General features: G+C 52.4%; 1 protein-coding gene across 11 annotated transcripts in view; it reads left to right on the top strand.

Annotated features, from left to right (window-relative positions):
• NCOR2 (nuclear receptor corepressor 2) overlaps nt 1-25,276 on the top strand; it is a 359,203-nt gene that overhangs the window by 202,422 nt on the left and 131,505 nt on the right. For 9 of the 11 annotated variants that reach the window (XM_072600695.1, XM_072600694.1, XM_072600698.1 and 6 more), the window contains exons 10-14: nt 6,840-7,012; nt 8,656-8,749; nt 10,351-10,529; nt 15,736-15,790; nt 19,276-19,374. In XM_072600695.1, the coding sequence (XP_072456796.1) occupies nt 6,840-7,012; nt 8,656-8,749; nt 10,351-10,529; nt 15,736-15,790; nt 19,276-19,374 (600 nt within the window). The remainder of the gene's footprint in view (nt 1-6,839; nt 7,013-8,655; nt 8,750-10,350; nt 10,530-15,735; nt 15,791-19,275; nt 19,375-25,276) is intronic. The other 2 variants (XM_072600693.1, XM_072600701.1) reach the window with 1 other exon arrangement.

Genomic DNA, 25,276 nt, shown 5'->3' with positions numbered 1-25,276 from the left:
CTTGGCAAAGATACTGGACTGTTCCATCGCCTTCTCCAGCTCTCTTTACAGATGAGGAAACGGAGACAAACAGGGTGAAGGGACTTGCTCATGGTCACACAGCTAGCCAGTGTCTGAGGCCGGATTTGAACTTAAGAGGATGAGTCTTTTCTCTCCAGGCCCAGTACTCTATCCTTATGTCACTTGCCTGTCCCTAAGCCACACCTAGTCAAGAAGACCCAAATTCAAATCTAGCCTTCATTACATGGACTTGAAAGCTGTGTCCAAGAAAGGGGAAGGGGCTTCAGAACCCTTCCCTAGGGCTCTTTGTCCCATTCTCCTGCTCTTTCCTGTGTCCCAGCTCACCCTCCCATTTCGTGGGGCCCAGCCCACTCCTGACGCCTCCCTGGGTGTGACCTTGGGCCTGGGGTTCCCTTAGCTGTGAGGGTGGGAGCACAGGGCCTGACCCATCCCCTCAGACTTTGAGTTTGGGATCTGACGAGGTTCTGCTCCCCACTTTTACACAACACCTGAGCCTTTGGGAGTGCTCTGCACCCTTGAGGAGGGTGCTGGCTGACCAACCGAGGCCTGATGAAGCCAGGCAGACTCTGTGGAGAAGCTGAATTTGGGGGGCTCTGAGCAGCCCCATGCTAACACATTGTGATGGTCAGAGTTTGGACTGTTGTCTCTTGTTGCCCTCCAGAGTTGGGGGTGAGGTGCCGTCTGTGTCTCCCTTGGGGGTTTAGGGCTTCCAGGGGAAGGGGAGAGCTGGACGAACAAAGGCCCCTTTCCCTCATGTCTGGTGGCCTTGGTTGGGGAAAACTGGGGCGCAGAGGAACACTTTGGGCCTCTGGGGAAAAAGAGTCAGAGAAAACCAGGACCCAGTGGGAAAAGGGGAGTCAGACTGGATGGTCCTTGAATGTTTAGGGCTGGGAGGGGCCCTCAGGGACCACATGAGGATGCCAAGGCCCAGAACGGACAGTCACTCACACTGGGTCCCATAGCCACAAACTCTCCTGCTGAACATCTTAGCCGTGTCCCTGGCTGCCCCCTCCCCAGTTACTCTCCTTCCTGATTCTACAGCCAGCCCAAAACGTGCCTCCTTTAGGCCCCTCCATCTCCCGCTTCCAGGCCTTTGCCTTGGCTACCCCTTCAGTGTCCTTCCTCCTCATCTGCCCCTTAGGGTGCTTGTGCTAGGGCCTTCCTCTGCCTGGCAAGCTTGCCTTCCTTTGTGATTCTTTTTCTGCTCTTTTTTGCGGTGAGTTTTTCTGTATGAACCTGTGGTCCTCCTCATCTCATCACAGCTGACCCTCTCTGTGAATAGGGATTGCTTCATCCTTTGTACGTGGGTCCCGAGCACCTCCCGTAGTGTCTGACAAACCATAGATGTTCAATAAAAGCTTGTAGTAAGCACCCGAGGCAGCAATTTCTTTTTCTTATAAGACTATTTCAGAGGTCAGTTTTCCTTTCCTTCCAAAAGTCGCTGAATAGAAAATTGGCTGTGAAAACACAGGATCTGCTAACCCCCATGGAAAACAGTCAGGATCTGAACCCAGCTCTCCTGACTCTAAAGCCAGTGTTATATCTCCTGCAGCACACTGCTAGGAAAGGGACCTTAGAGTTTACAACTGGGGAAACTGAGGCTGAGAGCTCCAGAGGGTGGGAAGGCCCTATATGAGCTGTCCCTTCATCACTGGGCCTTGGCTGCCTTGTGTACAAGGAGGGGATGGCCATTAGCGGCCCTCATAACTCTCTACCTGGGCAGAAGTGCCCCCTGTGCCCTCTCCCGAGGCTCAAGTCTGTGTCCTTGGAGAACAGCCTGGCCGGGACAGGACCAGGGGCTCTCCTGGGACCCTGGGGTCTCCTCCCCACTCCTTGATGCTGAGAGGGAGGCTGATATGGCTTCCCTGCCCAGCAGAGTCCCCACAGCGGGGGCAGGGAGCAGGGAGGGCAGGAACATACAGTCTGCTGTACTGCCTCTGGCCGCCACCTGAGGGCAGCAGACGCTCTGGGACGCTGGCTGGCCACTTCTTCAGGGGAGCTGGCTGCCTCTTCCCTTGCCCCTCCAGACACCCCTGGGAGAGCAGCAGGAACAGTGCTGTTAGGTCGTGTCCCCCCACCTCCATCCTGTACAATTTACATATTAGGAAACTGAGGCAGACAGGTTGGTCTGAAAGACCTGAATCCAGGTCTTTCTGATCCCAAGGCAGATCTTTTGGGTGTTATATCTGCAAGCCTGTCACTAAGTGGTGGGGGTCAGTGGAGGAGGGAGTGTCACAGGACAGCTTGGTACAATAGAAAGAATGCTACATTTGAAGTCAGAAGACTCGGGCTCATATCTCCGCCCAGCTCCTTAGGATCCTAGCTTGAGAGTTTGGCTGTCCAGCCTCCTTCATTTTACAGATTGAGAAACTACGGCCCGGCTCACACAGGTAGTGAGTGTCTGAGCCAGGATTTTATAGGATCAGTAAAGGTCCTTTGGCAGCTGTCTCTTCCACCCCCTCAGCGTATGAGGAAGGAATGTGCTGGCTGCGTAATGGGGACAGGCCTTCCCCGTCCATGCCCAGCCCTGTGCCCCACTGGCCTTGCTGGGAGCCTTGGTTTGGGAGCACGTATGGAAGCAGCTGGGCTGTGGGGCTCAATGTGGGTGTGACTCGAGTCCCAATGAGCCTCTCAGGCTCACCTCTGTCCCATTTTCCCAGTGACACCCCAGCTCCTTGAAATGAGCTAAGCCAGAGGAGACCCCACAGGACAGGCCTGGGCTGGGAGAAACCATCCCTGCTGAATACTTTGTTTCAGGGGAAACAGAAGAGGAAGTGATTCTGCTGACTGACGGCTCACTTCTCCCCTTTCTCCTAGGAACCACCTGGCCATGCCTGGGGATTTCCCCTGGTGTGGAAAGGGGGCAAATGCAGGCTGGGTTGGCTGGAGCTCAAGAGCTCCCATACAGAGGAACCTGGGGAGACTTGGGTTCTATAGAACAGAAACCTCTTGAGGGCAGGCACCCTGGCATTGGACACATAGTGTCTCCTGTGCCCATTGCACATAGTAGGAACATGCAGCTCTCGTGCCCAGCACATAGTAGGTGCTTCATAGGAGGCCTGCCTGTTCACAGTCTCCAGGGTCTGACTTGGGAATGGAAAGACAGAAGGCTGTATTTTTCAGATCACAGCATCATAAATTTAAAACCGGAAGGAACCTTTGGTGCTTCCCCCATTTTTCTGATGTGGAAACAAAGGTGAGCTCATTTCACCCTAGAAGTGAAGTGCCTTTTCCCAGGTCACACAGGGAGTTTTGAGCTGGGTTTAAACTCGAACCCAAGTCTTTTGGCCCCACATTCGTTGATCTTTCCAGTCATTGTTTACCTTCTGTAATGGTGCTGTGAATAGTGAGCACAAAACTTAGACTCTGAGTCAAAAGAGCCTGGATTCAAATCCTGCCTCTTAAGACTCTCCCTTGCTTTACAACCTTGGTTTTCTACCCTGTAAAAAGGGGATATTAACAGCACCTGCCTCACAGTCATTATGAGGCTCAGATTAGAATTTATGTGACATGAATGTCAGGTATCATTTCGAATTCCTGGTCCATCTCTGTGCTGTTTTAGGGAAATGGTGGAAGGAGTTGGCTCTCCTTGATGCCCCTGCCCTCTCAGTTTCCAAAGTTGGACGGCTGTGCCATCAGTCACTCCCACTGCTGGGCTTGAGGGTCCACACTCTGTCTCTTGAGATATAGGGTGACTTGCAGCTGAATATTATTTTATTTTGAGCATCTGAGCCCTGAAAGGAGGAAAAAATGACTCAGATCCCTAGAAGTCTTGGGCAAGAGACTCCCAGAGGTCACCCTCACCCCTGTGAGTCATTCTCAGACAGACTGCTGGGTTGGGGGGCACACAGTAGCACTTCCCAGGATTCCCTCAGGGGTCCAGAGGAAGGGCACTGGGCAAAGGGCATTGGTTCTAGGGCAACCCAGGGAGCCTTATCCTCCCTGTGCGGATCCCAGGGTAGGGAGGTGGCTCCTCCTAGGCCCTTCAGCTGCCTGGCAACAGAGGAGCATCCAGAATAGGCTTCCTTTGCCCCCACTTCTCCCTCCTCTCTTGTGTGGAAGGGCTGGTCTCTACACTCCTGCCTTCCATCCCCCTCCTTTCTTCCTGGGATGCCAGGGCCCAGAGACACAGGTTTGCCTCCCCTCCCCTTGGCTTTGGGGTTTTCCTTTTTTTTGCCCCTCTAGGTTTCAAAACTTTCCTTCCTCTTCCTCTCTGGGCCATTGGCTCCGCCTCTCCAAGGGAAAGTCCCCAGAACCAGGAACCGCAAGGTTTTCAGAGGAAGAAAGAGCATTCTGTTAAATTGGGCTAGTCACTGATCTGCTGAGTGATACTGGGTTTCTCAGCTCTTTCTCATCAGGCTCCAAGTAAGCTCTTCCTGCCCTTGGGGACTCAGCGGGAGACTCCTTTCCTTAGCATGAATCTTTTTCTCATGTAGATTAGGGCAAGTGTCAAGCCTGTGTCTCCCAGAGGGATGTACTCCACCCCTCCTCCATTCAGCTTTCTTACTCGTTTGTCTCTCATCAAATTGGAGGCCTTTCCCATCTCATCAGACTGGGTCTTCCTGGGCCTAGAGACCTGGGACCTTTCTCATCTCCCATCAGACCAAAGGCTTCTGGGAGAAAAGGACCACCTTTGGAGACAAACACTCCTAGTCTGACTCTGACATTTTCTCTGGTTCTGGGCAAGTCTAAGCCTCAGTCTCCCTCTCTGTAAGATGTGGCATACTTATTAACAGGGATGTGGTGAGAATCAGATGGGAGCCTGTGTTGGGAGTACTTTATAAACCTTGAATTATTACATAGATAAGAGGCAGCCCTCCAAAGAATGCACAGTACACGGTTCTTCCAAAGGCAAAAAGTAGGTTCCTACTGATGAGATCCTCTCGCCACCTTAAATACGGGAATGTGTGCAGGGAACTGCAGTGAATTGTGGGGCAGCCACCCCAATCAGTATTGTGCTCCAGATCTGTGGCATGGGGGAAGGACACCGAATTGGGAGCCAGAGTGACCTTAGGCATGTTGCTTAACCTGCCTGGGCCTCAGTTTCCTCATCTGTAAAGTGAGGGCCTTGGAGTAGTAGTCAGTTAGCAAGGCCAAGTAGACAAAGGCAGCAGACTATATCTGCTCGTAACAGGAGTTTTGTTTTTATTGCTTTCTCAAGATGCAGAGGGCTGGGGTCGGGGGGTCGGGGGGTGGGGGGGGAGATAGATGGAGAACAGACAGATCTTCACTTGAAAAGAAAATTAAATTTTACTTTCAAGTGAAAAAGAAAAGAAAGTGCACCCCCTGGGTTTGAGGGCATGTCTTCCTCTTCTGTAAAATGAGAGGATATGGACCACATGGCCTCAGGAGCTCCTCGAACTCAGATCCCTGAATGGTGGCTCTCTGAAGTCAGAGAGCATTTATCAGACACCTTCTGTGTGTCTACACCTTTGCGAGGCTTTGGGGATGCAAAGGAAGACAAAAATGAGTCCATGTTCTTCGAGAAGCTCCCAGTCTGAGGGAGGGGAGCATGTGCTCATTGGGAATGCCCTCAGGGGAGGGTACATCCCCATGGAGCCTGCCTTCTCTGCTGTGGGCTGACTGGTATGATCTGGCTCCCCCAGTTCCTTCTTTGGAATTCTGGAATTGTTTTAATGATCTCTTCTGGACCACTTAGGGTGGAGACTTGTGGGGCTTCCCGTCCTTGGAGGTCTTCGTGAGGAGCTGGGCTGGCAGTTGTTCTAGTGGGGTTCAGCTTTTTTGGCGTGTGGATTGGAGGAGGTGTGAGAGGAGGTCTCTTCTGTCTCTGGGGTCTCTGGATGGGATGGCAGCCACATAGACCCAGAGCTCAAAGTAGAGCCTTTATATACAGCATGGCTGGATGAGGTTGGCTTCCTGGCCATGAGAGGAGCCCAGGTTTCTGGCTACCCCAGACTGATAGCACCCTGATGACACAGGCGCCTTCTTGCATGTTGGTCAGAGGTGTCACACAGACGTGGAGCTGTTTGGCCAAAGGCTGAACCTGGGCAGGAGAGACTGCTGGCTCTGCTGAGCCAACTTAGGGAGCCCGGGCTTTCCCTGGAAGGCAGAGAGAGAGTCCCTTGAAATCCATAGCAGCCCTAGGAAGTAGGAGTTGGCATGTTTGGGAACATGTGTGTGAGGTGAGGACCTCCCCTATGGACTTGGCTTGGCTAGCCAACCTCTCTGGGTGCAGGAGAAGAGGGGCTGAAGCCTGTGGAGGAGAATTGGACAGTCTGCCAGGGGGAGAAGGGGGCGAGGCGGCAGTCAGCATTTCTACGCCACTCAAGGTGATCCAAAGCACTCTGCATCCATTTTCTCCTTTGAGACTACACTCCCTGTCCTGTAGATGCCATTTCACAGAGAAGTCATAGGAGAAATGGGTTGTGTGTATGTGTGTGTACAAATGTGTGCGTGTATGCATGAGTGTGTGTGAATGTGTATACAGATGTGTCTGTGTGCATGTATGTGAGTATGCCAATGTGCATATGTGTGCATGAGTGTGTGTATGTGTGCGTGAGACAAGGCTATTCTAGAGGGTAGCACCAGCAAGGGCAGCAAGCTGGACGCCTGGGGGTGGTCAGGGCTGGCAGCAGGGAAGACAGCGGGCTGGACACTTGGGGGTAGCTGGGACCAGCATTGATGAGGGCAGCAGGCTGGACACCTGGGATTAGCGGGGGCTGCCCTTGGTGAGGGCAGTGAATCAGATGCCTGGGGGTAGCTGGGGCAGCCATCGGTGAGGGCAGCAGGCTGGACACCTGGGCTCAAGACCACTTGATCAGACGCTCCATGCCCTCTCTCTCCCTTGGCCCTTCCAGGAACAGAAGTTTTGCCAGCGCTATGACCAGCTGATGGAAGCCTGGGAGAAGAAGGTAGAGCGCATTGAGAACAACCCACGCCGGCGTGCCAAGGAGAGCAAAGTGCGGGAGTATTATGAGAAGCAGTTCCCAGAGATTCGCAAGCAGAGGGAACTCCAGGAGCGGATGCAGAGGTGAGCTAAGAGGGGACCTGGAGAGGCTGGGGGCAGCACCTATTGGAGGCCAGTTCCTGGACTTAGCCACCTGCCCTTGCCCCAGGGAGGTAGAGAGACAGGATGCAGAACCCTGGAGGATCTGGAGGCCCTGCCTTGTGTTCATTGCTTCTTGATTGGTTCCGTTTCCACTTGTCCCTGAGCTTTGCTGGCTACTCTGGAGCTGGGACTGATCTGATCTTGGGAACCCTCCTCCACATGAGTGGCCTGTCAGGCTCAGAGGGTCATGAACTTAGGACTACAAGAAACCTTAGGAACTTCCTATGCAATCTCCTCATTTCACCCAGGAGGAAAACTGAGGCACGAGGGAGTTAAGTCTGTTCCAGAGGCCAGCTTCACTCCTAGGGTCTTTCTGACTCTGAAGGTCCAGCACTGTCTCCAGTCTTCTTTCAGCAATGAGGAAATTGAAGGCCAGACAGGGGAAGGGCCACTTAGGTCAAGGGGAACCAGTGCCTCCTTGAACTCTCTAGGCCTCACTTTCCCTACCTGTCATAGGGGGATCATGATGCTCACCTTGCCTCTTTATGGGTCATGGTGGAAAGAGAAAAGGAAAGCTTATTGCTGGGAAGAGTGAGGGCTGAGTCTTGCCCATGACACAGAGGCTTCCTCAGTCAGTCCAGATGGTCCAGAGTCATTTACCCAGATTGGAGCAAACATCATCTGCATTTCTTGTAGAGAAGATGGAGAAGTGTGGGCCAGGCCTTGGTCAGCTGGCCCCACTTGTTAATGGCTCCTTGTCAGGTTGGCTGGAGGTCTACAGTGGAGTGCCTTAGGGATCTGTGCTTGGCCTGCTTTAAGAATTGATGACATGCCTACACCCATAGATGGCAGGTCGATCAGAATGGCTGATAACATAAAGCTGTAGTGGGGGTGGAGTGGCCGACACAGTCAGTGTCCATCAGGATCCCAAGAGGCTGGAAACAAACTGGACTCAGTCTAACAAGATGAAATTCAGGAGAGATAAACATGAAGTCTTACACAGTCACACACAAAAATCAGTTTCACAGTGACAAGATGGGAGAGGCTTGCATAGGTGGCTGTCTGTTTGAAAAAGATCTGAGGGTCTTAGTGGACTTTGAGCTCAGTAAGAGTTAGCAGTGTAGTGTTGCAGCCCATGCAGTAATGCTGCTTAGGATAAGGAGGGGATGGATGGGCCTGCTGGCTTCTGTTGTGGTCAGGGCCTTGAGCCCATGCTACATATGGGCCAGGTGAAGAAGCTGGGGCTTTTAGTCATGGAGAAGACAAGGCTCTGGGGGAGGGACATGCTAGCCTTCTTGTCAGGGAGAGGGCAGGTAGGCATGCCTTGCTTTGAGTGTACAGATGTTACCAAGAGGTGAACAGGACAGTTCAGGTTATCCACGAGGGGGATGGGCAGCCAATTCAGCTGCTTGCCTGGCCCATCCTTTGCCTTAAGTGTGGCTTTGGAAAGCTCTGTCCTCCCCAGGCACCCTCCCCCTCCCCCCGGCTCCGTCCCTCTCTGGTCACAGCCATCCTTCCCTCTGGAGGAAGTTGTGGGTCATCTCCAGCCATCATGCAGACAGGAGGGTGATTCCTATTGTGGGAAAAACGTCTGTTCCTCAGTGTGTCCCTGTACGCTTTCCCAGCAGGGTAGGACAGAGGGGCAGTGGCCTGTCCATGTCTGCAGCCCGGAGTGAGCATGAAGTGTCGGAGATCATCGATGGGCTATCAGAGCAAGAGGTGAGACTTGGTCTTGTGCTGTCCCCTTTCCCCTTTCCTTTCTTCTTTCCACGACTATTGCCTTGAGTCCAGGGCCCAGCACTAGGAAATACTGCTTGGTGGCTGGTCCTCCCATAGAAAAGCCCCTTCTACAGCCTGGGGGAAGGATGCAGGAGAACCCAAGCACTTCTTGTCTCCAGCCCTTCATCTGAGCCTCTGGGCCCTGGGGACTTGAGGGGAGAGCAGCATTCTTGAAGCACCTGCTGTGGGCCAGGCACAGTGCTGTTGAAGGCACAGTGGCTAGCAGACAAAAATAAAGTCATCTCCACCTGCCAACAGCAGGCATTCTTAACCTGGGGCCCAGGGCCAGGCTTCAGGGGGTCTTTAAACTTGGATGGGAATTCTTTATTTCAGAATAATTGTTTTCCTTTGTAATCCTAAGGATTTGATTTGTGTGCACATAATAAGCACATTACCAAAGAGCATTTACAGAGCACCTTGAAAGCATGGTTCAGGGAGAGCATCCTTAGGGTCAGCAGATTGCCAGAGGGTCCAGGTCACTGGGACACTGGACACAGCATTCTTAATTGATCCCTGCTGTGTGCCAGGCACCATACTCAGCCCCCAGGATGCAAAAGCACCTCCTGCTCCAAGGGGCTTTCATTCTGTCCAAGTAGATCATTGGGCATATATAAAAAGCCATAGGCATCAGCGCTTTGTGCTGTGGTCACAGCCAGCCTTGAAGGAAGCTCAGAAGGGGAGTGAGGTGGGGGTTTGGGATAGGAGATCAGGCCCAGGACAAGGCCGCAGGAGTATGGCCTCCTGCAGTTCTGCTGTTGGATTGGGAGGCAGCAGAGGGATATGGCCCCCATGGCCAGATGTGTGGGGCACATGTGCCATCCCAGAGCCTGGTGGTCAGCGGGCAGGGGCACTCCAGGCTGGCCTGGCTGCTGGGGGATGCTGTACAGCCGTGGGGTTTCCAGATGGAAGATTGATCATTTCCCTCCTGACAGAGATAAGGTGGCAGCTTCTTTCCCCCTTAATTTATGAGGCCACCCATAATAAAGCTGTCCAGGCTGGCCCCTAAATCCTCCAGCTCTGCTCAGCAAGGCCACTTTTAGTGTGATTATTCTCACGCTCTTAGAGGCTTTTTCTTTCCCATCTCAACTTCTGTATCCTCCTTGGTTCCTCTGGGTCTCTGTGGCTCCCTCTAGTGGCTGCTCTCCACATCTCTGAGCCCTCCCCTTGCTGTCTCTCCTTGTCTCCCTGTCTTTGTCTCTTCCCTGTCTCTTTTGGTCTGTGCCTCTATTTCTCTCATAGTGTGTTTTTGGACTCTGTCTTTCCCTCCCTCCCCTTCCTCTTTTCTCTCTCCCTGTCCCCTGCCTCTGTCTCAGCCTTTCTTGTGTCTCTGAGTCCCTCCCCCACTTACCTGACTCTCTCCCTCTACCCCTCTTCCCCCTTTTCCCTCCCCCTCTCCTTCCCCACCCTGTCTCCCATCCCCTTTTTCGCTTCCTTCTCCTCTCTCTGTAGGCCTCCCCTCAGTCTCCCTGGCCTTCTTTTCTTGTCTCCACCTCTCTAACCCCCTCAGTGTCTGAGCCTGCTTCCCTCTCTCTGCCCCCCAGAATCTGGAAAAGCAGATGCGCCAGCTGGCCGTGATCCCCCCGATGCTGTATGATGCTGACCAGCAGCGGATCAAGTTCATCAACATGAACGGTCTCATGGACGACCCCATGAAGGTGTACAAGGACCGACAGGTCATGAACATGTGGAGTGAGCAGGAGAAGGACACCTTCCGGGAAAAGTGAGTCCCGCCACTGCCCCACCCCGCTGGCAGCCTTGGCTTTCTGCACAGCCACAGTCAAGGTTGGCAGAGCACTTTAAAGTTGGCACAGCCCTGGGAGGGAGGTGCTGTGTTTCTGCCATCTCACAGAGCACCAGACTGAGGCAAACAGGAGAGGCAGCCGGGATGTGTCCGGGGTGGGATTTGAACTGGGTTCTTCCCGCCTCCTAGGCTCGGAGTCCTGATGTGATTGGATGAGGGGTGGAAACCCTTGGTGGGGGTGACCTGGTGAATCAGTGTCTGGGGAAGTTTGTCCAGCCAGGCCTGTGATTTCTTTGCATCAGGAACCCCCAGGTCAGGAAAGTCCCTTTTCCAGAGTAGGCTGGTGCCCTCTCTGCTGGTGATGGAGAGAGAATGGACTGTTCCTTCCTAGTGGTCTCCCCTAGGCAGCATGGGCTGCAGGGGAAGCATGGGTTTGGAGGCACAAGACCTGGATTCAAATTCTGACTCCTGTGGGACCTTGGCAAGCCCCTTCATCTCTCCAGTCCTTCTTTTATCCATCCACACATGGCTGGGGATTGATTCTCTGGGAGCTCCCAGGCTAAGGCCTCCTGGGAGGGGGATAAATGGGGAGGGAGGGGATGGTTTTTCTTCCAAGGAATATTTTGGTTTTACTTCTCCCCACACATACCTTCCCCTTTCTCCTCAAAAAAACTCCCCTGGAATTTTCTGGGTTTTTTTTCCCATCAGCCACCATGCTTTTATGTAGTCCTGTGTGATATAGAAGCAAGTCAGCCAGAAACCATTTATTAAACTCCTCCTGGGTGCCAGGCACCGTGCTAAGGGCTAGGGTGCAAAGAACAGCCACAGGGAGCTCCTGTCTGATGGGGAGACACCCCAGGAGGCTGGGAGGGCTTGGGCAGATCATCTGAGATGTCCACTGGACACCCAGTTCAGGCAGTGGTGGGAGATGTGAGACTAGAGGTCACAAGGGAGGTTAGGGCTGGACTAGTGCCAAGGAGAATCGGGACCTCAGGGGTGGATGAGATCATCCAGGAAACCATGTAGAGAGAGAAGAGAATATGGCCCGGCTGGCAGCAGGAGGGGCTGGGCAGAGAAGGGGGTCTCCTGGGGGGGAGCTGGAAAGAGGAGGGGGAGGAAAGGATATGGCAGCAGCAGTGAGTGCACCGTTAGAGTTAGAGAACACTTTTGGTTGAATGAGGTTGGAAATCAGATTGCCAAGAGCTAAGGGAAGCATGGGCACTGGTGTAGATGGATTTCTCCAGGAGCTCAACCACAAAAAGCAGCAGATGGAGCAGTGACTGTGGAGCGGCATGTTTGCAGGCAGCAGGAATGGGGTCAGCCAGCAGGGAGATGCCAGAGGGAGCAGGCAAGAGAGGAGGAGGGGGAGAAGGGGCAGTTGGGTGGTGGTGGAGGGGACTGGGGCAGAAAGGTTTGGAGGAACTTCTGTGGGGAGTGGGCTGTGAGTTAGGGAGGGAGGTGGGAAAGGATTGCCCCTCCTGGTAAATAGAGGGTAATAGATAGAAAACTGAAGATCAAGTCAGGAGACCTGGATTCAAATCCTGCCCTTGGCATTTCTCGCTTGTGTGACCTTTGGCCAAGTTACTTCATATGTCTCTGGGGCAATGGGCTAGGCTCCCACTTTGTGGCAAATAATGGGGAGGAGGGGGCAGGCACACTCTGCCAGCCCCACGGTGCCCTGGATATCCCCAGTATCCAGGAGGAGCTGATCTCACAAACAAGGCCCCTGCCCCATGGCGTACTTTTATGCATCCAAAGTGACTTGGTAGTGATGGTAATTCATATCGCCCCCCCCCACTCTTCCAAATTCCCGTTAAAAATTTAAAAAGGTCAGTTTGTGTGGCTTCAGATTTCCTTCCTTCACTCAGTAACACTCAGTAAGGCCTTCCTCGAGCACAGCCTTGCAGACGCTTCTGAGAATTGTGCGGATGAGCCAAGGGCCATGTCCCTGGAAATGTAAGTGCTGCCTTTTTGGACGCTGGCCTGGAGGATGGTGGTAGTTGTGATAAAAGTAATGTGTGCTAACATTCATGAAATGCTGCAAGGCCAGCATATACGAAGCCGTCCGGTCCTTGTGCGGCACTATCATTAGCTTCATTGGAAAGGTTAAGTGACCTGCCCGATGTCACACATCTAGGAGAGAGGCAGGGTTCAGGGTCTCTGACTCCTCATCCAGCATCCCTAGAGCCAGCAGGAATCTGAAGGGCATTAAGGCCACCTTCCTCATTTTTTGGATGGGGAAATTGAGTCTGGTGCCTTCTCCAATGTCACTCAAGACTTCGAGGGGTAGGAGTTGAACCTGGGGCCTCTGGTTCTGCAGTAAGGGCTCTTGCCACCATATTAGAACACACTGCTCATCATGGGGCCTCTCTGGTATGTGTTTGTGTACAGTCAGGCGGTGGGAGGGGAGATCTGGCCTGGGTCCTAAGCATCAAGGATGAGGGGAGGATGGTTTCTTATTCCTAACTTGAGTCAGTCAGTAGATATTAAGCCCCTACTATGTGCTGGGGATATAAGCTCAAAGAATGAAATGACCCTTACCCTGAAGGAGCTTACATTCATCCATTTAGTACACATTTATTAAGCACTTGCCGTGTGCTGGGTGCTGCGCTGAGCAGATCCCTGTGTAAGTTACTGATGGCATAGATAGAAAGGGAGCACATGCCATCACACAAGGAGTTCAGTCTGATCTGGTTTGGGTGGAGGATTCATGAGCAGTTGGAGGAATCAGGAAAGGGGGTAACTTGGCCGTGGAGGACTGAGATGATGGAGGAAACCATAGCACCCTGTCCTTATCTCTTGCTCCTTCCGTAAGGAGATATGTGTGGCCATGGGAGAGGACCAGCAACCTGAGATGATTCTTACTGCCCTGGAGGAGTGGGTCCAGGCAGACTGGCTATGGCACTAAGCTTCCTATTCTGGCTGTAGCAAAGGCCCTTGTGCAAGTGAGCGGGCTGGGGGGCCTCAGAATGATCATGGGCAATGTGTGGGGCAGCTGCTTAGCCTTGAGTGGGAGAATGGGAAAAGAGGGCAGGGAGGGGAGAAGGGGAAAGATGAGATGAAGAGGAAGAAGGGAGGGAGGAAATGGAGAGCAGGGAGAGAGAGAAGTCATAGATGGGAAGGGAGGGACAATGGCAGAGAAAAGAGCGAGAGACAGAAGCAGGGGAGAGAGGGCACAGGGGAGGGCAGAGATAGAACTCATGGGCTAGGAGGTCCTGGGAAGGGCAGGTGATATAGGAGGGAGTGAGGAAGGCCAAGGCTTGGCACCAGTCTGTGGGGCTTCGGGTGCATCCTGTGCCCCTCCAGCCAGGCCCAGAGCAGGGGAGAGCCAGAGCCAGAGCTGGGCCCTCAGGAGGAAGAAGGTCCCTGAGATGATGGGGGGAGAATTGGGGTTTCTAGCTGTAGGGGTGGAGCAGGAGCATGGGGTATGATTCCTTTAGTGGGTTCACAGTTGGGAGCTAGGAGAACCTGGGGAAGTGGGGCCCTCGCCCCTGGTCCAGCTGCTGTATGTGGGCAAGCTGGTCACATGAGGGGCGGGGTGGCTAAGTGGAGACCCTGTTACCTACTGTTGTCCGTGAGACCATGGGTAAGACACTGAACCTCTTGAGGCCTAAGCTAAGGCTCTTAAATTGCATAAGAGTTCGGGGATATTCTCTCCAAGCAGAGGGGAGCGTTTCCTTCGGACATCCCCCTGACCGTGGTCTGTCAGCAAGGACCCTGGCATACACAGGAGGGCCTGCTATCCAGGATCTTAGATCTGCTTTTCTAAAAGGAAAGTGACTTTTGAGGGGCCAACAGTCACTTTAATCATGCACATATACCATTCACTTACTTCAGGGGGAAAAGTCAGCCTCCTAAACTTCAGAGAAAATATAGAGAAACAAAGATCAGCCAGCAGACAGGGCCTCCAGCCATCGGACCAAAGACAGTGACAGAGGCACCAATGTCTGGGTTTTCAAAGCTGGGGGCTTCTTAAAACGGCTGCCCAGAGTCTCATCTGGCACATGAACTTGCTTCCAAAAAATAAGCCCCAAAGCAAAACCTCCCCTCAGAGTGCAGATACTCATTTCAGGGCTGGAGAGAACGACCCTCTGACCACTCAGCGCTTCATTAGAAATGAGCCAAAGATATTGAGGCCTATTAATGGGTGGGGAAGATCTTTAATTCTTCCCCCACCTACCCTTAACCTTACATTAACCTCACACATGGGCAGTACAGAGATGGAGCAGCCCTTGGTCTCAGAAAGCTTGGTCTGCAGGGGTGGGGAGCGTGGGGAGAGAACATTGTGGGTAAGGTCTGTGTGCACATAGAGTAAAGTAGAAAGAGGCATTCCCGGGTCAGGGTCTTTGCCAGCTGGGAGAACCAGGAAAGGTTACATGGGTACCTGGAGGAGCACCTCTTCCTGGCCCCTTCCCAGCCCCTCAGGCTTGGCTAAGTGTCCTAGGAGATCCAGGAGGGGGAGAGGTGGAGAGTGTGCCAAGGAGGATCTGGACGGTGCCCGGACTGGAGCGTGGCCCCTCAGACTCCCTGTAATGCCTTGCCCAGCTTCCCCAGCCCTGGAGGATATCTGGAGCGTCATCTTCCTTTCCTGTCAGCTTCAGCCCCTCTGCAGAGCCTGGCAATCCAATCCTCCATCCCTCCCAGGGAGCCCCCCACCCTCCTTCTCTGCTCCCTTGGCCCCTTGTTTGTGGCACCCGGGATGTGTCCCACATCTTTGGAGTCTGGCTCCTCGTCTAGGCTCCAGGGATCAGGGCCCTCTTCCCTTGGCCTCCCATGGCCCCTGGCTGCCCACCTGGCCCACACTCCTCCCCAGCTGGGTCAGGTGCCTCCTTGGAGGTAGGGGTGGGCTTCAGGCCTCCCTCCTCCCTTTCCCCAAGCTTCCCCAGATCAACAGCAGCAGCAGAAAAAAATGCAAAAGCGGGGGAAAAAGACCAGATCGGCTAAAAAAAACAGGCCTCTCATCTTTCCTGGAAGCTGTTCTAGCAGGACAAACAAATATTATTTTTTCAAACCAGCTGAAGAGGCAGTGAGTCACTGGAAGGAACACCCTTTCTTTCTGGCCCCCACCCCCAGCCAGCCCTCCCCACACCCAAACCCCTTGGGCTTAACTGCCAGGAGCCCAGAGGAAGCCAGGGAGGCCTCACCCCCTCCTCTCTCTGACTCCGTGTCTCCTCCTCTCTCCTAGGTTCATGCAGCACCCCAAGAATTTTGGCCTCATCGCTTCATTCCTCGAGAGAAAGGTGAGGGGGACCCCCCCTCAGCACCGCCTGCCCTCCCACTCACAGCTTTTACCTGGAGAGAGATGGGGCTCTCAAGTGAGGTCTCCCTGGTTCCCCCTCAGGATGACTTCCATTCTTTCCTTGCCCTGGGGGAAAGGAGGGAGTGGTCCCACCCAGGGCCCCCACTGCTGGATGCCAGGCCACCCCATTGTTCGGGAGCGACACCTGGCATTTCTTGGCTGCTCTATGCTTGCCAGGAGCTTCATGCAGGTGATCTTACTTGGTCCTCAGCACAGGCACTGTGGAGCAGAGGTTTTATTATCCCCATTGTGACAGATGAAGAAACCGAGGCAGGAAGTCATTCAGTGACTTGTCCAGGGTCACACAATAGTAAGTGCTGAGGCAAGATTTGAATTCCCACATTCTGGAATCTAGGCCTAACCTTCTTCTGTCCTGTTGCCCTCTGGCTGCCTCTGGGTCACACAGGGGGATGGCCTTGATTCCTGAGCCCCAAGGGAACACCCCATTTTCCCCTCTAAAGGGGAGGAAGGAGGCTCTGTCACATCCCCCAGGCCAGAGGCAACTGCTTCTGTTGTTGGCTTGGGCAGGTGCCCTGCGGGGAGGAAGCCCACCTCCTGCTACAGTGCTGCCCCTGCAGGGGCTCTGGGCTCTAGAGCATGGCCATTTACAGAGGCACACACAGGCATAACTTGCATTCAGCCACCCGCCACAAACACACGCTCACATACGCAGATGCACATACATACACACACACACTGTGCATTTGCATTCAGCCACCCACCACAAACGCACACTCACTCACACACACACACACACACACACACACACACACACACACACATGCACACTGTACATTCACCCACGTACCAAAAATACGCACACATACCCAGACACACATTTACACTACAGATGCACACGTAGACCCTCACACAGTATATGGACAGATGCAGACCCAACACAGTTCTCTACATGCACACATACATGTATACACACATACACATGTATGCACAGAAGTACATGTACAGGCATGTACATGCCCACACATGCCACACATATATAACCCCCCTGACATACAGATAGAGACAGAACACAGAGATAGGTACACAGACACATACATAATACATAGACAATACACACAGACACACACACCACAAACACACACAATACATATACTACATGCACACAAACCATAAGCACATACATGGACCCCCCCAACATACAGATGCAGATACAACCCAGAGGCACACCCACACCCACACACACACACACACACAAACATATGTCCATACCATAAACATCAAATCCTGAGTTTGAGCCTGGTGTACGGCGAGAAGGTGTCCTGGCTGGGGAGTAGGGGGATCTGAGGGCCTGGGTTCAGATCCTGCCTGGTCTGTATCCTGCCTGTGTGATCTTGGCCAACCTCCTCTGTCTCTGGGCCTCAGTTTCCTCATCTGGAAGATGGGAGGGTTGGGCCAGCAGATCTCCGAGGCCCTGTCCACTCCAGGCCCCCCTGCTTGCTGGCTCTGCCTCAGTTCCTTCATCTGTGAAGCTTGGTGTTAATACTTGAAGGCCTTCCCCTGGTGTGAGAAAAAGGCTTTAAACCACAGACCAGTACAGGAGTTATTGGCAGCCCTATATTTTAGTTTTAGTAACTAGTTTTTTTATTTTTCAAATTGCATATGAAGATAGTTTTCAACATTCGTTTTTGCAAGATTTGGTGTTTCAAATTTTTCTCCTTCCCCCCTCCCCTCCCCTTCCCCAAGACGGCAGGCATTCTGATGTAGGTTATATATGTGCAGTCATGTAAACATATTTCCACATGAGTCATGTTGTGAAAGAAGAAATAGAACAAAAGGGAAAAACCACAAGAAAGAAGAAACAAATGAAGACAGTCGGTTTCAATCTGTGGCCGTGCTGGTGTAGTTAAGTCAGTGAGAGGCAGTGTGGTCCAGTGAAGGGAAGCAGGATCTGGGTTCGAGTTCTGCCTCTGAATTGGAGCAAGTTGCCTAATGCCAGTGCTCCTGGGGAGCTCTCCCAGACTATCAGCCAGTCAGAATGAGTCTGCTCAGATACCAAATGCTGTCTGGTGTTCAGAGCCCCACCCACCTTTCAGGTCCGCTGGAAGCCCCCTGTACTCTTATGTCCAGTGACATTGGCCTCCTGGCTGTTCCTGGAACAAAATCTCTGTCTCCTGACTTCAGGCATTTGCACTGGCTGTTTTCCCATGCCAGAATTCTCTCTATCACCTCTATTTCCTGGTTTCCTTAAGTCCCAGCTAACCCTGCCTTTTACAAGAAGCCTTTAATCCCTTTGTGGATAATCTGGGTTTGTCTAGTGCTTACTTGTCCACAGTTGTCTACACTGACTGGCAGTGCCTGGAGGCCAAGACCTGCCTCTGGCCTCTCCCCTGGTGCTTGATGGAGGGAGTTTCCCCATTGGAATCTTCTTCCTCTGATGAAGGCCAGAGCCAGACCTTCTGGTCCTAAATACCAATGTAACTGAGACTTAAAACATACATAATTAAAGGCCTGTGGTCTTGGCCTCCCAAGCCCTGGGGCAGCTGCCAGGCTGATGCCCTTTTCCCAAGCAAACGAATCAAGTGCCTACTGTAGACCAGGCTCTGGAGCAGGGCTAGAGATGAAGTGATCCCTGCCCTTTATGGGAGAATATGGGGGAGGGGGGCTTGGGGCATGTGTACATAAGTAAGGCTGCCTTAGCTTCTTGGTGGTCTCCAGCATCCTCCCTGGCTCTACTTCTGGGACCCTGAGGATAATATAAAAAATATACAACAAATGTGAACCAAATGGATCCCACCCCATCCCTAACTGATTGATTTAGCGCTATCCTAGGTGCTGAGGATGGTCCCTGCCGGCACAGGGCTGACAGGATGGGCCAACTGATTGAGCAGAATCCAACCAATGCCAACTAGGGTAGGGGCCCAGCTGGGCCCTGGGGCTGCACACCATCTAATGAGTAGCCAAGGCCTGGGGGAGTGTTCTCTGGGAGAAGCGCTAAGTGAGTCGAGGCTTGTTTTTCAAATCTTGACCTACTTGGAAGAGGGGGCTCCCCATGAAGATTGAGAGCCGCAGCATCAGAGTTTGGCCATAAAGGAGTAGTATTTGGTGATAAAAGTGGGGAGCAAAGTTAATGGAATTCCTCATCCTGGGAGGAGATCCAAGCTGAAATTATAAATGGGTCCTGAAGAGCTTAGTGGAATTCATGGAAAATAGAGCTATTTGGGTCTGGGGATGGTTTGGGATCCATAAGCCCTCTCCCCAAGCCCCTGTCTCTCAGTGCCCCTGACGTGTTACAGAATGCTACCCTGTCAGGAGGTTCAAGGGGTCTGTCTTTGGCTGTGCTCATGTGGAAGAAGAGAAGCATCTGAGACTGAGGTGTGGGTGTGAAGGGACTCCCCAAAGCTGGGCTGAATGCTTGTGACCCTGCAGGGACCTCAGAGACGAATGGCTCCTTTCTCTCTTGTGCAGACCGTGGCGGAGTGCGTCCTCTACTACTACCTGACCAAGAAGAATGAGAATTACAAGAGTCTAGTGAGACGCAGCTACAGGCGACGTGGGAAAAGCCAGGTATGAAACTCCTCCAGTCAGGGGCTCCCCCCCATTCCTGCCCCATCCCCAGAGGCCTGTCCTTAAGTCACAACACTGAAACGGACGTTTGTCAACAGGGTCGGGCTGTCTTGCTGGGATACCTTAAAACAGCACCCCCCCCAACCCAGTCCTTTTGGAGACTGGAGTGATGGAGCCGCTTGGCCCAGGGCCTTGAACAATCTCCCCTCTGTCTGTTCTTTTGTTCTCAGTTTCTTGATCTGTAAAATAGGGATAATAGCAACATCTACCTCCCCACATTGTAAGGAGGCTCCAGTGACATCCTGTTTGTAAGGAGCTGCATGAATGTTAGTTCTGGTGATGAGAATGATTCCCTCACTACCTCCATTGTCTTCTCTCCCTAAAAGACTGGTGGGAGTCAGTTAACACTGTGGTGGCTGCCTGTTCTCCCTGAACCCTGGGGAGAAGGCCTTCTGCATGGTTCCCCAGCAGATTCTCAGTCCAGGAGTCTTTGTGTGAACCGCCTGTTTGATGGGAGGCTCTGTGATCCAGTGTCAGGGGAGGTCATTGACTGTGGCATTGAAGGGAGGATTATAATAAAGGCGGTCCAGAGATCCACTGGTCTGGGGTCACCTGCCCAAAGGCCGGAGAGGGAGGAAACGATCCCTCAGGATGCCTCCAGTTGGAACTGGCTGGAAATGAAAGGGATTCTTTGTCTCCTCTGGGTCCCCCCACCCAGAGGTGTGTGCTGCCTGGGTGGGCAAGTCAGGACAGCTCAGAGGAGGACCAGCTGCATGCTGGACTCCCACCCAGCCTCTGCCTAGTGGGCAGGCCTAACAGCAGCCTGGGTTTCTCACTGGAGGGAGGAAGGGAATTGATGTTTGAAGGAGGTGCTGCTCTTGTGCTCTGGCCTCCAGCATGGTGGGGTTACCTACTCTAGGCTCCCCATTGGGGACCTGGGTTCAGATCTGTCCTCTGACATGCCTCACTGTGAGTATGGCCCTCGCTCCCAGGGGTCTTTGCATCTGGGACCCTTGCTGACTTCTTCATTCTTGACCAACCATTTGTGTATCCATTCCCCACCTAGTATAGCTTCCTTCTAAGCACAGTTTAGGCACCGGTCACCCAGTCAGCGAACATTTATTAGGCACCTCCTGAGTACCCTGGCCACCTCCTGATCTCCCTCTCCCCCAGTTATTAGACAGGCAGCCTTGACACCAGCATTGTCCAAGCTGCTAAGTGCTTTGTGTACCTCTTCTGATGGGGGGCCTCCTGCTTCCCATTTGTGATTCAAGGCATGGCAGATAAAGTGGAACACTTGACCTCTCCCCTGGGCTCCCATGTCGCTGTCATCAGGGCAGGGATACAGGCCCCCTGGGAACACCAGAGAAGTGGGTGGTGGCTGGGCACCCGTTCCTTTTCTTTTAGTCTTGGGGCCTTAACTTGCCTCCTGTAAATCTGGGTGTTTTTTTTCTTTTTTAGTAAAATATTAATAATGTATCTCTATAGAATTGGTTTCCTTTTTCAATTTTTGTATTTTATTTTATGAAATTCGAAGCATGATTCTAAGAAGGGACTCACTAGCTCCCAAAGAACCATCGCCCAAGGGGGTCCAGGACCCCAGAACAGTTAAGAACCCCTGATCTAGTCAAGGAGACTACAGCCTGGAGGTTAAGTGGCCTGCTCAGGGTCACGCAGGCAGAATCGGAACCCAGATCCCTCAGCCCCAGAGCAAGTGTTCTTTCCCCTGTATCATGTTGAATTTGTCAAATGCTCCAGTTCTCTGTGGCATACATGTCGGTTATCTGCTTGGCGTGCTTTTGGCTCAGCGGTGGTTTCAGCAGCTAAGGGAACTCTCAGCGTGGGTGTCCCCCTCCCCAGTGCAATGGGGTAGTTTTTCAGTAACTCGACAGTCTTGAGTTGTCCAGGCCAAGAAACAGTTAAGTGACTTTGCCGGGGTCTCACAGCCATCAGGTGGCAGAGACAGGACTTGCAGCTCTTGCTCCAGCCAGCAGCTTCCTCTAGATCATAGCAGGCTTCTCGGTGCCTCTAGCCCCCTCCCCTCCTGTAGTAGTATGTGTGAGCCAACACAGGCGCTCCCCTGAGCCAGAGAGAAGTAGGGAGGTGCAGCTGTGGGCTTCGAGAAAATGCATGGAGCCTTCAGAATGCCAAGGGGAAGTGGCTTTGGAGAACCAAGGCCTTCCTGGGGAGTGGGGGCATCATCTCCATTGGCTGTGCTTGGGGATGCTTTCTTCCTCCCTCCCTCCTCCCCTTATTCCTTCCTTCCTTCTTCCCTCCTTCCTTCTCTCCCTCCCTCCTTCCCTCCCTTACTCCCTCACTCCCTCCCTTCTTCCCTCTCTCCCTCTCTCCCTCTCTCCCTTACTCCCTCCCTCCCTCCCTTCCTTTCTTCTTCCCTCCCTGCCATGAAAAGAATGAGAACACTGATTCAGAGAGGCCACCTTCCTGTCCCTGACCCTGGTGCTATTGACTTTTAGGCTGGCAGTCAATCACAGTCATTTATTTATCACCTGTTAAATGCCAGAGAAAGAAAAGGGAATGCATATTTATATAGCAGTGCCTACTGTGTGCTACGCATTGTGCTCTGCCCTTGAGACACACAGAAGGTAATGACTGTGAGTCTTCCCAGAATCCATTCTTAGGATCTTACACTTGGATGGAAGGGTCCTCTTCAGGGCCACCCCCATCCTTTTATAGAGGAGAAAATGTGGGGAGGAAGAGTTGGCATGGTTTGCCTGGAGTCATCCAGAGAGGCTCATCGAGAGGATCCTTGACTAGAGGTGGGGGACCCTTAGAGATCAGGAGAATCTATATTTTAACTCCACATTGGGGAAATTGAGGCACAAAGAAATATGTGACTTGCCCAGGGTGGCAGTAAGTATAGGAAACAGGATTTGAACCCTGGTCTTCCTGACTCCTGAATCTAAGCCTCTGTTTGCTGTGGTCCTGGGTGACCCCTACTCCTTTCCCTCACTGCTCTCCCACTCCATGTCCAGCCAGCTGAGGGCAGGGTGGGGTGGCAGCAGAAAGGAAACTGAGAGTTGAGATTGCCACCATCGCAGTTGGCCCCATGTGGGGGAATCAGGTCTCTGTGATTTAAAATATGAGTCAGTTTTGCTCCTGTGAAGCTGGATTAAAGAATTAAGTCTTTGTAAAGCCTAATGGCCTACACTTTGCAACCATTAATTTAGTTTCTTATTGTCCAATGCCTTCCAGAAGCGAAAAATGAAACCTGCTCACCATTAGAAGGAGGGAAGGACTCAGAAGCCTTTGTTCTGTTAGCTTGGAAGGCGAGGGCTGTGGCAGGGGGTCCCTCTCGTGGGCGGGTCCTGGATAACCAGCATGTTTGTGATTAAGTGGTGAGTGCTGGAGAGCTGGCCTCCCACGATGTTCTCCTCCCATTTCTCCTCACCCTCATCTCCCTCCCCACTGTCAGATTTGTGTGGAGGCAGGGAAGATAGGAGGCCCAGAACCCCCAGGGAAGGAGCACCAAGTTTGGGCTCAGGGGGAATCCTGGTTCTATGTGACCAGGGGCAAGTCACTTAACCTCCTACATTGGCCCTTGGCTCCACATCTTTAAAAGGTGGGCACAGCATTATCAATCAATTCTTAAACATTTCTTAGGCACTGTCAGTGTGCCAGGCATGGGGCTAAGTTGTTGGGGATGCAAAGGAAGAGAAACTACTGGACCAAGCCATGCCTGCTGTGCCTGGTTGGGGCCTTGAAGCCCACTCGGGTCTTTGTTTATCATTGGCCCATGGGGCACCCTGAAGATCTTTTCTTTCAACCAGTCATAGCCAAGAATTCCTCTATCACGTCCCCAGAAATGGAAGGCCTGCTGGGAGAGGAAGCTGCCTGCCTCCCAGGGCAGCCCGGGCCATTTGGATAGGACCCTTCCGATCATGGAGCTGAGATCCCCTTCCTGGGCCTTCCACGCTGGCCCCTCCTTCTCCTCCCTGAGGCTGAGCAGGAAAGTCTCAGGGTTGTGCTATTATCTTTTTTTTTTTTCCAACTTCCTTTTCTCTGAAGCATCTCATGGGCCTCGAGTTTGGGAGGTAGAACACAGCGGGTGTTGAGAAATTACAGGTCATGCCTCGGCCTCTGCCCTAAATCAGGAGGGAGGCACACAGAGGGTTTCTGGGCATCCTAGCATGAGCTGCAATGTTCTCTCCTGCCTACCTCACCTCCCCCGAACGTCTGGCCAAAGAGAGACGAGCTGGTTTGGCTGAAGGCTGGACAGGGGTGGAGATTTACGCACATAACCTGGAATGATTCTCTGTGAGCTGCAGATCAGTCTCCATCTGGCCCATTTCATAAATATGGAACAAATGTGGAGAGATACCTGGGAGCTGAATTACTAGACTGTAATTCCTTCTCTTGGCCCCTCTAACAATATAATAAATGGTAGGGCCCATCTTGGTGGCCTGTTTTGTTATTCCAAGATACAATTATGAGGCTGCTCCTGGAAGAGAGAGAGAGAGAGAGAGTGTGTGTGTGTGTGTGTGTGTGTGTGTGTGTGTGTGTGTGTGTGTGTGTGTGTGTGTGTAAATTAGTCTCTCCTGGGCTTTAGAAAACCTGTGAATCTGACTGTAAATCTCCTGGTGGTGTGTGAGGCAAGGCAGGGGCCAGGGTGGCATGTACCAGGGTGTCATTGTTATATCCCTGTTGTCTTGGAGAATGGCACATTGGGTTGTTAGCTTGAGCCCCCTCTGTTCAAGACCAACGGCTGATGTCGGTGCTTCTGTGTGGGGGTGGCATTCTTAGATACGCACCTGTATCAGGCAGTGGAGTTGATTCATGTCTCCTGCCATGATTTTGCCAAGAAGAGGCATCACATTGGAGCTGAGGGTAGGCATGGTATCGAGGGCATTAGATTTGGGATCTGTAGGATCCATAGAAGAGCTCTGCCTTTCTAGCCAGAAAGGGTCTGGGTAGGGTCTTTGTTCTGTTCTCCTATTGCTAACCAGTCCCAACACTTCGGTATGTAGGAAAGAACATTGTCTCTAGAGTCAGCTGACCTGGATTCAAATCCTGCTTTCTGACTTTTGCAACCTTAGGAGATCATTTTGCCTCACTCTCCTCAGTTTCTTCATCTGAAAACTGCATTGGTTGCAATTAGATGGTCTCTAGGCTCCCTCCTGGATGATCCTATGATCCAGTCCAATTCTCATATTTCATAAATTTCACATAAACTGTGGCCCAGGGAAAGTAAAGACTTGGCCAAGGTTACACGGTAGTAAATAGAGAGGACAGGATTTGAAGTCATATCCTCTGACTCTGTAGTCGGTTTCACTTTTTCTCCTATCTCATTCCCAGCTGAGGCAACAGAGAGAGCAAAAGTCTAGAGTAACTGGAAGGTGTGGGCTGTGCTCCCTGAATGTAGAGTAACATAATTTTCCTTTAAGTGGAGAAGAGCTCAGTCAAGAGGCATATATTGAGCACTTAACTAAGTGCTGTGTGCTGGGCACCCAAAAATAGGTTGAAAACATGATCCTCAAAGAGCCCACAATCTGATGGAGGAAATGACACATAAAGTTATATACCAGAGAAGTAGGAAGTAGGGGGAGATGAGGAGGGAGAAAACCCCAAGAAGCAGGCACAAGGATTTGGCAGACCATGAAACATGAGAGCCAGAAAAGGCCATCTATCTTCTTGTCCAGCTCCTTTTTACAGAAAAGAAAACTGGGGCTCAGAGGAGTGGAGGGCCTTCCTTGAGGCCATGCAGGTAGGGGAGCTGAGCTGAGGTGTTAGGGACTTCAGAGAGCATCTAATTTGCCTCCCTAATTTTACAGTTGAGGAAATGAGACATGGTGTGACTTGACCAAGATTACAGAAGTATTGGAGACAAGATTTGAACCCAGGTGCTTTGACTCCAGATTCCAGCATTGTCTCATGCTAAATTGGC

The sequence above is a fragment of the Notamacropus eugenii genome, chromosome 4 (genome assembly GCF_028372415.1).
Source record: "Notamacropus eugenii isolate mMacEug1 chromosome 4, mMacEug1.pri_v2, whole genome shotgun sequence".
NCBI classification, from domain to species: Eukaryota; Metazoa; Chordata; class Mammalia; order Diprotodontia; family Macropodidae; genus Notamacropus; species Notamacropus eugenii.
This window is presented reverse-complemented; position numbering and strand designations above follow the sequence as displayed.